This window comes from Dryobates pubescens, chromosome 19, assembly GCF_014839835.1.
Source record: "Dryobates pubescens isolate bDryPub1 chromosome 19, bDryPub1.pri, whole genome shotgun sequence".
NCBI lineage: Eukaryota > Metazoa > Chordata > Aves > Piciformes > Picidae > Dryobates > Dryobates pubescens.
Genome location: NC_071630.1, coordinates 21,815,109 through 21,827,872, shown reverse-complemented (window position 1 = coordinate 21,827,872; position 12,764 = coordinate 21,815,109). Strand labels below are relative to the sequence as shown.

General features: G+C 41.1%; 1 protein-coding gene across 1 annotated transcript in view; it reads right to left on the bottom strand.

The window, feature by feature from the left end:
* The window catches only part of MMP2 (matrix metallopeptidase 2), a 32,895-nt gene extending 26,242 nt beyond the window's left edge, over positions 1-6,653 (bottom strand). Inside the window, exons 1-3 of the mRNA XM_009899131.2 lie at positions 6,319-6,653; positions 2,238-2,464; positions 747-895 (exon numbers count right to left, since the gene is read on the bottom strand). Coding sequence (XP_009897433.1) covers positions 747-895; positions 2,238-2,464; positions 6,319-6,462 — 520 coding nt within the window. The 5' untranslated portion in view covers positions 6,463-6,653. The remainder of the gene's footprint in view (positions 1-746; positions 896-2,237; positions 2,465-6,318) is intronic.
* Between the last annotated feature and the right edge of the window lie 6,111 nt (positions 6,654-12,764).

The window sequence follows — 12,764 nt, the reverse complement described above, 5'->3', positions numbered from 1 at the left end:
CTGCACAAGTATCTTCATTAATATTAAAAATTCTGTGACTCTCTGGAAGAAGTTAAAATGCCTCAGGTTTACGCTGGAAAGCTAAAAACATTCTTTCAGGGGAAACCAAAGTTAATTGAGAAGACATGTACTACAAAAATTAATCAAGTTCCCCTATCATCAACTGGACTACACCATAATTCATCTTAGGATCCAGATTTTGAAATTCTCCAAGACCAAAGAAAGCACTGGACATTCTCCTATGCTGAAGAGCAGAGGCCAGCTCTGGATTTACAACTGAGAGGCACAAATCCATTTTCAAGTCTCACTATGTTAGGACCTCCATTCTATCACTGCAGAGCTGAGTATGGAGCTATAAATAAACAGTGTGAGGGTATTCCATTCTTTTCTGTGGCAGGAAGCCAGCTCACATCATCTGAAGATTTGTACCAATATTTCCCAGTTCTATTTTTGCTTTATAAAAGTTAAAATAAAAGCCTGCCCCTAGCAGTTATCTTATGGAAAGATAAATATAGTGTAAGGCTATTGTATACATAGTTCTCTGTCTCTCTCATGCACAAGAAAGAAAGAAAAAACATAAAATCCTGGTGAAATTAGATCTTGGGCTGTATAGAGCCAAGTGCACACTAGGACAAAGGTCGCCAGAAAGGCTCATGGGTACTGCTTACTGAGGGGAGATCGTTCCAACACTAAGGCTTAATGAAAGGAGCAAACCCAAACCCATCTGTAAACCCCGAGAGATATACCCCATCGGCCAAAGTTGATCATGATGTCTGCTTCTCCGTCATTTATTCGGTTAAATCGCAGGGGTGTGACATCGCTCCAGACTTGAAAGGCTCGAGCAAAGGCATCATCTACTGTCTCAGGATCCAAATCCGGGGTGTAGCCTATAATCCTTGGAGGTAAAAGCAAGAGTTAAATACCACATAACCCTGCTCCCTGTATTTGTTTTTCACTGATCAAAATACTGAGTAGACTTGTTAGTGAAACCAGTTAACATTGCTCACGTGAGACCCAACCACCTTCCTTTGATTCAGAGACTTGATTAGATGTGGCAGTGGCTGTTTCTTTTCCATTGGAATTGTTGCAGCAGGGCAAATAAAAGGACACAGCCAGGGTGCACAGAGCCTGCATGGCAGTGGGCCTTGCACAAAGCGCTTAGGCTTTTGCATTGGTGCTGAGCCGCTGTCAAGTTAGTGTGGCTTGAGACATGCACGTGCAAGCATATTTTGATACATAAGATTTATAAGAGGTCAGAGAATGACCTCAATAACATTCTGAAAGTATCAGGAGTAGGTTGTTTGGCTCTTTAATAATAACAGCAGTAAACCAGCCCTTCTCCCTCACCTTTGTGGTGAGCTGCAGATTGTTTCATCCCAGTTGAATGCTAATCCTTTGTGCGTAGGTTACACTGGCAATGGGATACATTGTGGGAATGGGAGGTGAGAGCGTGTGAGATAGAGCTGTAGGCCTGTTGTGGCAAAGGGACAAACTCTGAAGTGCCTTGCTGTCTTCATATATTTTAATTGGATGTTCAGTGCAAGCTGATTTGATGTAAAGACAAGTTCCCAACTATGCTATGCACAGTGAGGGAAACTACTTTGTGCCTAAGGACAATGAGGAAACATCAAAGGAAGCACATCAGCAGGCAGGGGCTGTGAGAGTTGTCACAGGTATTTGCAGTGTTTATTAGCTAGTTGTAGCACAGGACTTGTGAGGAAGCAGCAGACCAAGTCAAGCAGCTAAGAAAAATCTGCTGTTTGTTCTCTTTGGTGCTAAAAGTTTGTTCCTGAACAACCTAAGGGTAATGAGATGGTTTTTATTACTGACCTCAGTGAGAACTCTATTGATCCCTGGGTGTTTCAGAAGAAGACTAAGAAATTGAAGCAGATCTAACCACTTGCAATAGGTTTGCTTTAAATCCCATCTGTATATGTCCAAAATGTGATTCTTTCATTTTAAAATTTATTTGATGATCTCTATTTGTGTGACTACTAAATGCAGAGGAGTTTGCTCTCCTACATATATGTAGTCAGTGAGCATTGTGACCCTGCTGAGTGCATGGATGGGTGAGATGCTGCTTCTCTAGTTCCCTCAGAATGTTTGCCACACAAATTTACTTGAATTGAAGAAGTCCTGTGTAGCCCTCTCAGCAGTTACTCCATGTATAAGTGTCTTGGTTGGTTCTCAAGCACCATGGTTATATATGAGCAAAACCCAATGTCAGTAGTCAGTACCTGTATGTTATGTGATTCTTTTCCCATTTTGGCTTTCTTGGAAAGAAGTTGTAATTGGCCACATCTGGGTTACCACAGCGGGGTTTCTTCATTGTCTCAATAGTATTTTGATCCAAATCTCCTGTTTCAGGCAGCCCAAAAAATTTCTGCATTTTCTTCAAAGTATCTTTCAGGACAAATAAATTGCAATTGTCTTTGGGGCACCCATAGTATTTGTTCAGGTATTGCTTGAAAAAAGGGCACAGAACAAAGATTTTAAAATTCAGAAAAGACATAATTACTCATTACAAACACATACTGTAACTCCATGGCAGGTTAAAAAACCCTACTCTTATTAGTAACTGAGAGACCAGCAGAATCTAATTGACACAAGCCATCCTTGATCACACAGCTTGCTACTTAACCAATCATTTCCACTATTAACTATCACCTTTACTTAATGAATTGCTTTATTAATAAGTAGAGCATACAGCTTTAATGTAGAACTACAAAGTCAAAATGGGTTTATCCTTTTTGATTTGTCTGTGGTGTATAAATCTGCTCACAATTCTAGATTTTGTATAGTTGTTTTCTTGGAAGGCTCTATGGATTACAGAGGAACTTGTTAAGGTATCAAAGCAACCACACAAATAAGACCACCTTAACTGAGAAAGGAAAAAAAAACCCATCCAAACCCCATTGTTTATTCAAACCACAGAGCTATGTTGTGTGTGTTTGGGTTTGAGTCAGATTGTGAAGACCTGAGGAAGTAGGTTTTTGGTAACATCTCAGTTGCCTGGACACTGCAGCCAATTAGTATCTGCATAATCAAAACTGCATTGAATGCTTCAGCAGATTATTAGGCTGATCTTTCTGACACAGCCATGGTGGCAGATCACAGTTGCCTCCTCTTAGAAAGCAGTGGTCATAAGGGATCAAAAAGGCAGCACAAACCCTGTTTTTCTCCTCTCTCATCCAAAACACTGTCCATTTGAGTCTCCTCCATTTCCATTCCTTATGGCCTGTTTAGCAAGTGAGGTTCAGTTAAAGACAAAAATAAGTTCAGCATTGAGTGGCAGTATAATTGTGAGCTTCTAAGAGAATGCCTGCCATAAAACATAGTCATTCAAATGAAAAAGAGTGGCAAGAAATTGGATCTTCAGCACACTGCCTGAAAGCCTTCATCCACTCTGTTCCTGACGAGACTGCAAACATAGCCTGTGGGCTAGCTGGACATTTTGGATTCAGTGTTTTGGATCCAGACTTAGCTTAGACTGTTGCACAGGTACCCTCAGTTGTGCTGTCTAGATTATGCACAGCTTTCAATTGTTGAATTTATATACTCTCTGAGGAGAAGATAAATAATGATGTGTTAGTTTGGGTACTTCTATAATGACAATAACTTATAATTATCTAATTGTTTTCAGTCACAGGTTCTAATCAGCTTGACTAAACTATCTGGAGTTGTAGGCATTATCCAGTAAAGTGAATTTTATGGTTCTCTTGCACAGATATTTCAGGAACTCCATACTGCAGTCTGAGCCTGTGGTATTTTGTCCCTAGTTCTAAAAGAAAAGCTACAGCTCTGTCAGATGTCCCCAGAGTGATGGGTAGGCCCCCCAAACTGGTGCTTAATATGGAGCTGAGAAGTGCCCTGGCCAATGATACCATTAAACAGGGTAAACAGGGAGGCTGCAAGGTGCAGATCTTTACAGTAGAATTGTCTGTAGCAGAGGCAGAAGCATCCTTCAGGTCTCATATCTAAAATACTAGCTACAAATCCAAGGTAGGAAAACAACTAAATAAAGATAAAGTTACACTTGCCAAAAATGTCAGAAATATCAGAGAGAATTATTTCTGACTGAGGATTAGAAGCAGCCTGACAAAATGACTGCACATTTAAGTTCTTGTGCTAGGAAGTATTCCTGAGGAAAAGCTTATTTTATGTCTCTAATTAAGTGATTGAAGGATGCCTCATGGCTGCAGTTGGTCAAGTCTGGATTTCACCACCTCCTCATTAAGTCCAGGCATTTTTCATCTACCCTGCATAGGAAATGGTTCAGAGCTTACTCAGAAAAAGGATTTAATCAAGATATTGTGTGTCCTGCAGAAGCTCCTCTGTCTGCCTTCTGATTAAGCACCAGTTATGTCTAGCCTGTGTGATTTTTAACCTCTGATGTGGTGTGCCTCCAGTGGAGGCTGTGGCAGTGGTAAATAATGGACGCAGAATGACTTGCCTTTGCTACTACTACACTTCTGTCTGCTTTTAGTTAATGGGGCCTGTGGAAATTGTGTGAAATGCATAAAGAACACGATCAAAGAGGCTGGTTTGGAGGATCTGTTCTTACCCCAATTACCATTTTATTGGAGTTTGCATCTCCCAGTGATGTACCATGATACTACACATCAGACCTGAAGCTTACTCAGAAGCAGGATGTTGCTCTTGCCATTTTAGGTTTGGGAATAAGAGGCACAGCCAAAAATACAACATGAGACATGGTAAAGAATTTTCCTTTCTAAGATTCTAAATAAAAAGCTAACTCCTCTCAGTTTTTCCTAAAACGGAGATTTTACTTAATCTGAGAAATGAACACAACCAGCTGTTCTGTGAGAAGAGAATCCTGAAGAAAATGTAGTGTCTCTGTAAACCACATCTTGGCCTAGGCTGTGCAGTTCAGTTTCCCCAGAGTCAGCAGGGAGCTGTGGTGATCTGGAATTTTGATCCAGCCCATTAATGAAACAGGGTCCAGCTGCAACATAGCAATTTGTGTTCTGATGCGGAGCGTTGGCCTGTTCTGAAGGTGGGTGTGAGGGAAAGGCAGCCAGTTAGTGTTACCCAAGACTACTACAAAGAAGACAAAGAAGAACTGCAGTGTTAAACCAGCTTGTAATTTTCCTGAGTACACAGAATAAATACATTGCTCAAAAGAAACAGAGATGAGACGAGATGTGGATTACTGTTGCTGAATAAAAGCCTGGCTTTAAATAACAAAACACCTTATTTAAAAGTTGTAAAATCACTGCTGGATGTGTGGGACCCCACTGGCCTCTCCCACATGCTCTGCCCCCCATTTCCTGGCTGCTGTGCTGCTAAGGCAAAACCTTGGGTGAATTTAGGTTAAAGGCTGAGGAGTGTCCTTTTTGGGTCAGATAGTCTGTTTTTCTAAACTTTCCACCACAGCTCCCATCTGGAATTTCCCTTTCTACCCTCTCCTGGACCTTCTTTAACCTGGCAAGCTTTGCCAAGATGCACACCAACTCCTAAAGAAAAGCAACCAACTTTCAGATCTCTGTGCCTTAAAATAAGGATAATTTATCTCAATCTTCCTTTAAATGGACTTACTGCTGAAGAGGAGAAATGTCTATAATTTACATGCTAAAATAAGGATAATCCATCACAATCTCCCCTTAAATGGACTTCCCCATGTCATTTTTCTGAAGGTCCACAGGGCTAAAGTAAGGTTAGAATAAAATACTGTAGAGTTATAGCTATAGTTTGCTAATGTCACAGAAATCCAAATTCTGAGTTTTGTTCCAGATTGAATTTGAAAAAACCAAATTAAATATTTCTTTAAACCTCTGATGAGATTTCTTCTCAAAGTCAAACCTAGTCACAATGGCTTCTGAAACTTGAGCCAGCTTTGGCTTGTAATTGTCCCTTAAAGCTGTGTTTATGCAATGCACAGTAAGCAATCTGGAAACAAGCTTCATATCCGTGCACTGAGTGAGTCTTAACAGCCCATACTTCTGCTTGATTTAAGTAAAAACATTAGATGTCTCTTATTTGCCCTTCTCCCCTCTTATCACAGCAATCTTTTGATTATAGTCATGATGACTTAATGAAATTATTTTGTATATTCAGACTTAAGGGAAAAAAACCCTACAGTTTTCTTTGCCAGCTTAAAAATTTGAAGAGAGGAAACATTACTTGGCTCTAGTTTTAAGTTCTGAAAGCTGATACCTTTCCTTGCTAGCTTGCACTTCCCGAGACCCTAGGGAGAAAATGCTACAGTCATTCCTCAGCCTCAGCTGAAACAAGAAAGAAACATCTGCTTATGAAACGACAATACAAAGCTGAAGCAAAGATGAAACCAACACTTACCACTGCTAGTTCTTTGTCTGTTTTGGGAGTGCTGTCTCCAGGAAACTTAATAATTGGTGATGGTGCAGCTAAAGTTGTGTTCAAAAGATATACTTGGATTAATAGTACTTTAAAGACGAAGCCACAGACAATGTGAGTCTTCATTCTGCCTAGACTTGTGCTCTCCTCTTTGGAAAAAGCTTTTCCCGGGCTGCCTGTCCGTTACTTTAGCTGCAGGGTGCACCAGTTGCTTATCTGCACATCTTAACTCTCTGCACCGTTTTCTCTTTTGCTTGCTCTAGCAATTCCTTTGTATGTTTAAAACATCCAGATGCGCAGTCTCAAGCTACCACAAGAGGAAGTCTGAAAACTAGTGGAAACATGAGAAAAGGGCAGTTACCAGATGTGATTCCTGTGATTTTAAGGTAGCAACAGGCAGATACTTATTACTGCTGAAAGAGGCTGCATTTTCTCCTCATTTGCATATACGAAAGCATTTCTCTATGCCAGGCAGCAAGAAAAAGCAAACTCTGACTTAATCTTGAAGATTGTGTCCCACATAGATTTTAAATAAGAAAACAAATAAATTCCTAAACGTTATTTTCCTACACAAGTAGTTGGTGGGGGTTTCCCCCCCTCCCCCCTATTTTTTTTGCCACAGGCATATTAATCTGCTTTAGTCATGTGTGGTTACACTCCTACACAGTGCCTTACAGTAAATACTTTGATTCTGGATTTTGAAGCAAACCCTGCACGGGCCAGGGCAGCCGAGCAAGGCTGCTTGTCCCTCTCCTGCTCAGGCTGCACAAACTGTAGGTCTGTGTACACAGGGCTCACCCACCCTTGGTGTGAGCATCGCTCCCTCCCTGCTCTGTGCAGACCTCTGAATAAGATTCTTGTGGCTTGTTTGGGTTTAGAACCAGCCTGAGGTTTTGCCACCAACAGGCATAATGGTGTATCACCCTAATCTGTGGGGTAAGAGATTATCAGGGAGATTCAGCAGTTGAAATCATCCTCAATAACTAATACAAGGACAACTGTACAGTGTTCAGGGTTTTCTTATGCTGTAGGTTTGGTCTGCTGGTGCAGCTGCCTTGGTCTGGAAGTTTGGTCTAAATATGGCTATTGTCATGGACAGTCTTTTTCTTTTGTTGTTCATAGTATTGCCAACTTGGAGCTGGCAAGATTGTTAAAAGTGGAATATTTTTTTAGCTGAATATCCCTAATCAAGGTTTTGGCTCATGACTTTCTAATTGGAGAAGCTGCAGTTCTGCATGAATGCAAACTGTGTTCTGGCCAGCCAATTGTCTACACTTTCTATTAAGCATGAGTCTAGCCATCACAGTTCCTCTGAGCTGTATGTCAGCAGAGAGGTGCTCCTGGCTTTCCTTTGAATGTTAAATGAAAGTTTTCCATATATGACTTTTGTTACCAAATAAGCCTGTTAATGAAAAGGAAGTACTTTGCTGGTGCTTGATATTGATTTATACTACACCATGTCTGACTAAATAGTTAATATTGCCAGCTCTTTGATTTGTGATAATATCAGGCTCTTCTGCTAACTGCACCCCACCACCCATGAACTGCATATTCTTATATGAAGGCAAGGATTTCAATGGGTAGGCTGAGGGGTTGAGAGACAAAGCATTAGCAGGAGTTTTGCTGCCTGTGCTGTTCCATGGACAGCTCAACATAGCAGCTGGATGCATGGCACTGGGAAGCTCAGGAGAGAAAGAGAAGTTACAGGAACTTCACAGATGAAACGGAGCTTTCTTTGTAGGCAAGTAGCTTTGCATTTGTGTCCTCTCATCCTTTCATGTTTGATTCCAATGGCACTTGCCTTGCAGTGAACAACTTGCCTATAATGGTTTAGCTTTGAAATTGCTGCCTCTTCTTCAGCTTTTCCCCACTGGCAAAACCCCACAGTCATTTCAAAGAGTTGCCTTAATAAAAATGGCAGTTCTGCAAATATGGTCCATTTTTTCCACAGCTCTGCACTGGGTGTGGGGAATGACTCTCCTTTGTTTGTGGTGATAGTTCATATTTGTGTCTGGCCATGTGAAACTGCTTGAGAAGAAAAGGCTAAGGAAGCCTTCATTAGATGTGCCAAGTTACTCTTAGCTACTCCTTAATGAAGCAATTGAAAATACTCTGTGTTGTGTCTCAGGGGTCTGCAGTTATCTCTGTGCTCTGCATTTTGTCAAGGGCTGCTGTAAATCCTGTAGTGCAAGGACCACATCATTTTCACAAGAATTTTAATGCAATTTGTGATGGCTTAGTAGCTTTCATTTTGCAGGGCACTCCAGTGAAAACATTTAAAGCCAAATGTGTCCTGGCGCATTCCGGTTGTGCTCACAAGCCTCACTGAAATCTAATGAATGTTCAATTCTCAGTGTGTCCTAAGGAATCAGAGATGGATGAAGAAACTTTTGAATGGAGTGTGAGGTCTGTGCAGTTTGAGAATCTATTTTGTTTCTTATCTTTACTGGCAGTGACAGGAGGCTGAGGTCACCTTCTAAATGCATTTCCAGAAACCGGCAGTGAGGTGGTGTTTCTTCCTTTTGGTTGCAATTTTGCTGGTAAATTGCTTTGCTGGTAATACTTCAGTTAGGGAGAAGTTAAGCAAGTTATGTTCAGTTAAGAAACAATGCATAATGAAATACTGTATTTCTGGCTATTGAACAAAGCAGTATATTGAGTTTCTGACCATGCAGGGGAAAGCATTCTCTCATCTATTAGCACATGACCTCAGTAGCACTTTATGAGATCCTAGCTGAGGTGCCTTCTTTCAGGTAAACAAGCAAAATAAATGCTGGTGGTGCTTCTTTACAAGAGTAAAAGTCCTATTTCCAACTAAATTTTGAGTGAAATGTTTATCTCCTTATATTTCTCTTTAAAAACTCAGTGGGATCATGCTGTTAGCATACTGCAGAGGTGCTGCATTTCCAGACAAGAATGCAGTGGTGCTAACTCCTGAAAGCAGGGAAATTCTGCTGATGGCAGGCCACTTCTGTGAGCAAGAGGTTGGGCTAGATGACTTCCTGAGGGCTGTCACAGGCCATGTTACTCCATGATCTTACTGGTCTTGCTGACATTGAAAGGACATGGTATGATGTGTTTTCTGATCTCAGACTAGCTGGGCTTAAAATCAGGGAACAGATTCTGTATTTTGGCATTTGGTTGACTGTTTAACTACTATTAATGTTTAGTGCATAAACATTCTTCAACACCCTATACTCTAACATTAATTAGTGACTTCTGAATAGATTCCTGAATGTTAAGCAATACCAAGCAAAGAGAATGAGGAAAAAGCCCCCCATAGAAGAAAGCATTAGGCACCTACCACCTTTTGTCTTATCTTAACACTCTATGAGATCTTTTGTGTGTGTACATAGGTGCTACAGGATGAGCACAGTTCTAAGTACAACTGTGGTCTTCACGTATGTGTGGAAAGAATTCCTTTCAATGTTGCATATAACTTCCTGTATTAGATATTATATTTATTTGAGATGTACATTAATTTACCTCTCTTTAATCATGAAAACCTTTCCCATAGCTACTGTTTGTTTCAGGCTAGAACCTGAAACAAATTAGTAAGATACCCAATTTGCTTTTTAAATGCCTACAGTAATAGAAACTGTATGGCAGAAACCACACAGCCTGAGATGGCAAATCCCTCTTGAGGACATACTTCATCAATAACAGTAAAAAGGGAATCAAGACATCTTGAGATCTATAAGATATATTTCTCAGTAGCTCTGACTGTGCTGTGAGGCACCTGACTGTGTAGATTCACATGCTGCTTTTAGCAAAGGAGTTTTCTGTTTCAGAAAATTATTTCTGAAATGGCTTAGTAGCGTGCAGCAGTTTCAGGATTAGACTTCAGGTGGTGACTTGGACAGCTTGCTGATGCAGTAGTCATTCCTCCAGAAATGCACTGTAGCAATCCCTGCTGTCAGTAATGCTAGAATTTTACCAGAAGCTGACGATTTCCTGGTGTTTCTAGTGGAATACATTAGGCCAGGGATCAGTGTGCATGGTGGTAGAATGATGGATTTATTCTTGGTGGGGTTTTATGTATTCTTCCTGATGTTTGGCACTGGCAAGACACTAAACTCCAAGTACCTGCCATTTGGTGCCCAGGACAGAAGTACTAGGTGTCTGCTGCTGCTGACTGATGAAGACACGTGCCCCTGTAGGAACAGAGAAAGGCACAGTGTTAGTAGTTTGTCTGTTCAAGTAAAGTTGTCTCCAGGAAGCAATGATTTGCCAGCAGTGCCCATTTGAGTTTAAAAGGAATAACAATTTCAGTGAGAACTTATTCTTGTTGCAGGCAGGTGACCTCATCTAAGATGTGTATGTTGAAGGGCTGATTCTAACAGAACATAAGCCTCAGCATTCACATCATTCATTATCTAGATCTGTTCTCTGCCTGCCCATCTGCTGGCTGAGACTTGGAGATCTAATTCACCACATCTGACCACCAGCTGAGGGAGTCTTTAACTGCTGGAAATCAGGGCACACGTGTGCCTGCACAGAGGGTGAGAGAGGGACAATGTACAAAGGATCAACAGTTGGTACTAGAAGTGATTTTCCAGTAGTTAAGGTAGCAATTACACTTGTGCTTTTGTTTCTCTCATCCCTGCTGTTTTGGGAAGTTAGGTTCCAAGTATGTGAAGTTCTGTTGATACATGGATTTAATTTGTTAGCTTGCTACTAAATTAGCAATGAATTTTAAGTTAATCTTTTGCTCTCTACAAAGCCTTTTCCATTGCATTTGTTCAGTGTGCTTCTGCTTGAACCAGAAATTGCTGCTTGTGTCCTCAGGTGGTGTTAATTGGCATTGCAAAGCTTCTGGTGGGTGAATTAGTTCAGCAGAAACATGCTGAACTACTTTGGACAAAACCCCAGGCCAAGTTTACGAGTGTCACCAGGACAGCCTTCTTGGTACCTTCTTGACACTGCCAGATAGTCTAGAGAAGGTTTAAAATACAGACTGCTTTGATAAATATTTCTCTTTTCCCTACAGATTTTCCCAGTGTAATTCTTGCCTGTTTTAACTATTTCAATTTCAAGTGTGTGGTAGGATACAGTGACATTTGGTGAGTTCTCGTAACTTGAGCACGAGGCCTTGTGGCTTTCCCCTTCATTTTCATGCATCCAGCTCTGCAGCAGTTTACAAATGAGGGGATCATTTGCTACTGGACCTTGCCTGGTTGGTTGCAATGTATGGAAAGCACCTGGCCATTTGGTGTTCATATTTCACTTTGCGAAGTGTCTAAAAATAACAAGGGAGGAATATCTGGCTGATGGCTTCTCTGCTGGAAAATAAGCTGGGGCTGGTGGATAAAATGTGCAGAACTAATTTGCCTTTGAAAGAAACTCCACACCACTGGTGGCTCGGCAGAAAAAGGAAGTCTCAATGCTGCTGGATTTGCTTAAGCTTGCTAAACTCAGCATGGTTATTAGCAGCACAGGGGACAGATCCTGCTATCCATATTGGTGTTGGCTGGCCTTGCATTTTGTCAGTGAGTCTGTTGATCTTAATGGGCTCTTTTGCAGTGAGTAAGGATAATGGGGTCTATCCCTTAGCCAATAAGCTAGCCACTACTACACACATAGTAAGAGTAAGAGCAAAAGCTAAGCTGACGTGATTGCATGATCAGTTCCTGAGCCACATAGTACAGAGCAGTGGAATTTCTGCTTTTCAAACTGCAGGGACAGTCCCCAAGGATAATTCACTTAGTGACCCATTTCTCAGATTCTGGAGGAGGCTTACAAACAGTGCCATGCTAGAGCTGGACTATTCCCCACTGCTGTTATGTTTGTATTCATGGGAGGTCTCTTTGCTCTAACAATCGGCAAGTGCAATCCTGAACATGTCAGAATAATAGTTCTGCTTGCTTTGTGCTGCTGCCATGCAGCCACATCCTGATAGGCACTGTACATCTCACTTGTCATTACTGTGTTGGTATTCAGACACCAAGGGGCCTTAATTAATGACTTTGAAGATCTGGTCTTTTATAATTCATAACAGAACTTTAATTAAAGTCAAATACATAGCAGTTGAACTAGCAAAGGATTTAAAGTGCACAGTCTTTGGTGGAGACAGTGATTCCCTCTGACCACGAGTGCTGTATGATGAATACAAATTCCATTCCATCACAGCAGATTGAGGGAACAGAATGGGCTCTTCTTTTTTTAACAGAGAGGTCCCTGTTGTTATGGACTGGAAAGGCCAAGGAGCCTGCAGTCACTTGGTGCTCCCTTTTGTTCTTTGAGAATCCTCATATATTTTATGATCTTGGTATTGATAGGAACAAATAAGTAAATAAACCCCAACAACCACCACAAAAACCCCCAATAAACACACATGTATGTTACTTACATACTCATTTATGTAGAGCTGGTGTGTTAAAATGCCCTGTGTGGATCAGGTACTCACTCCTGTCAAGGCAGTAAGAGAA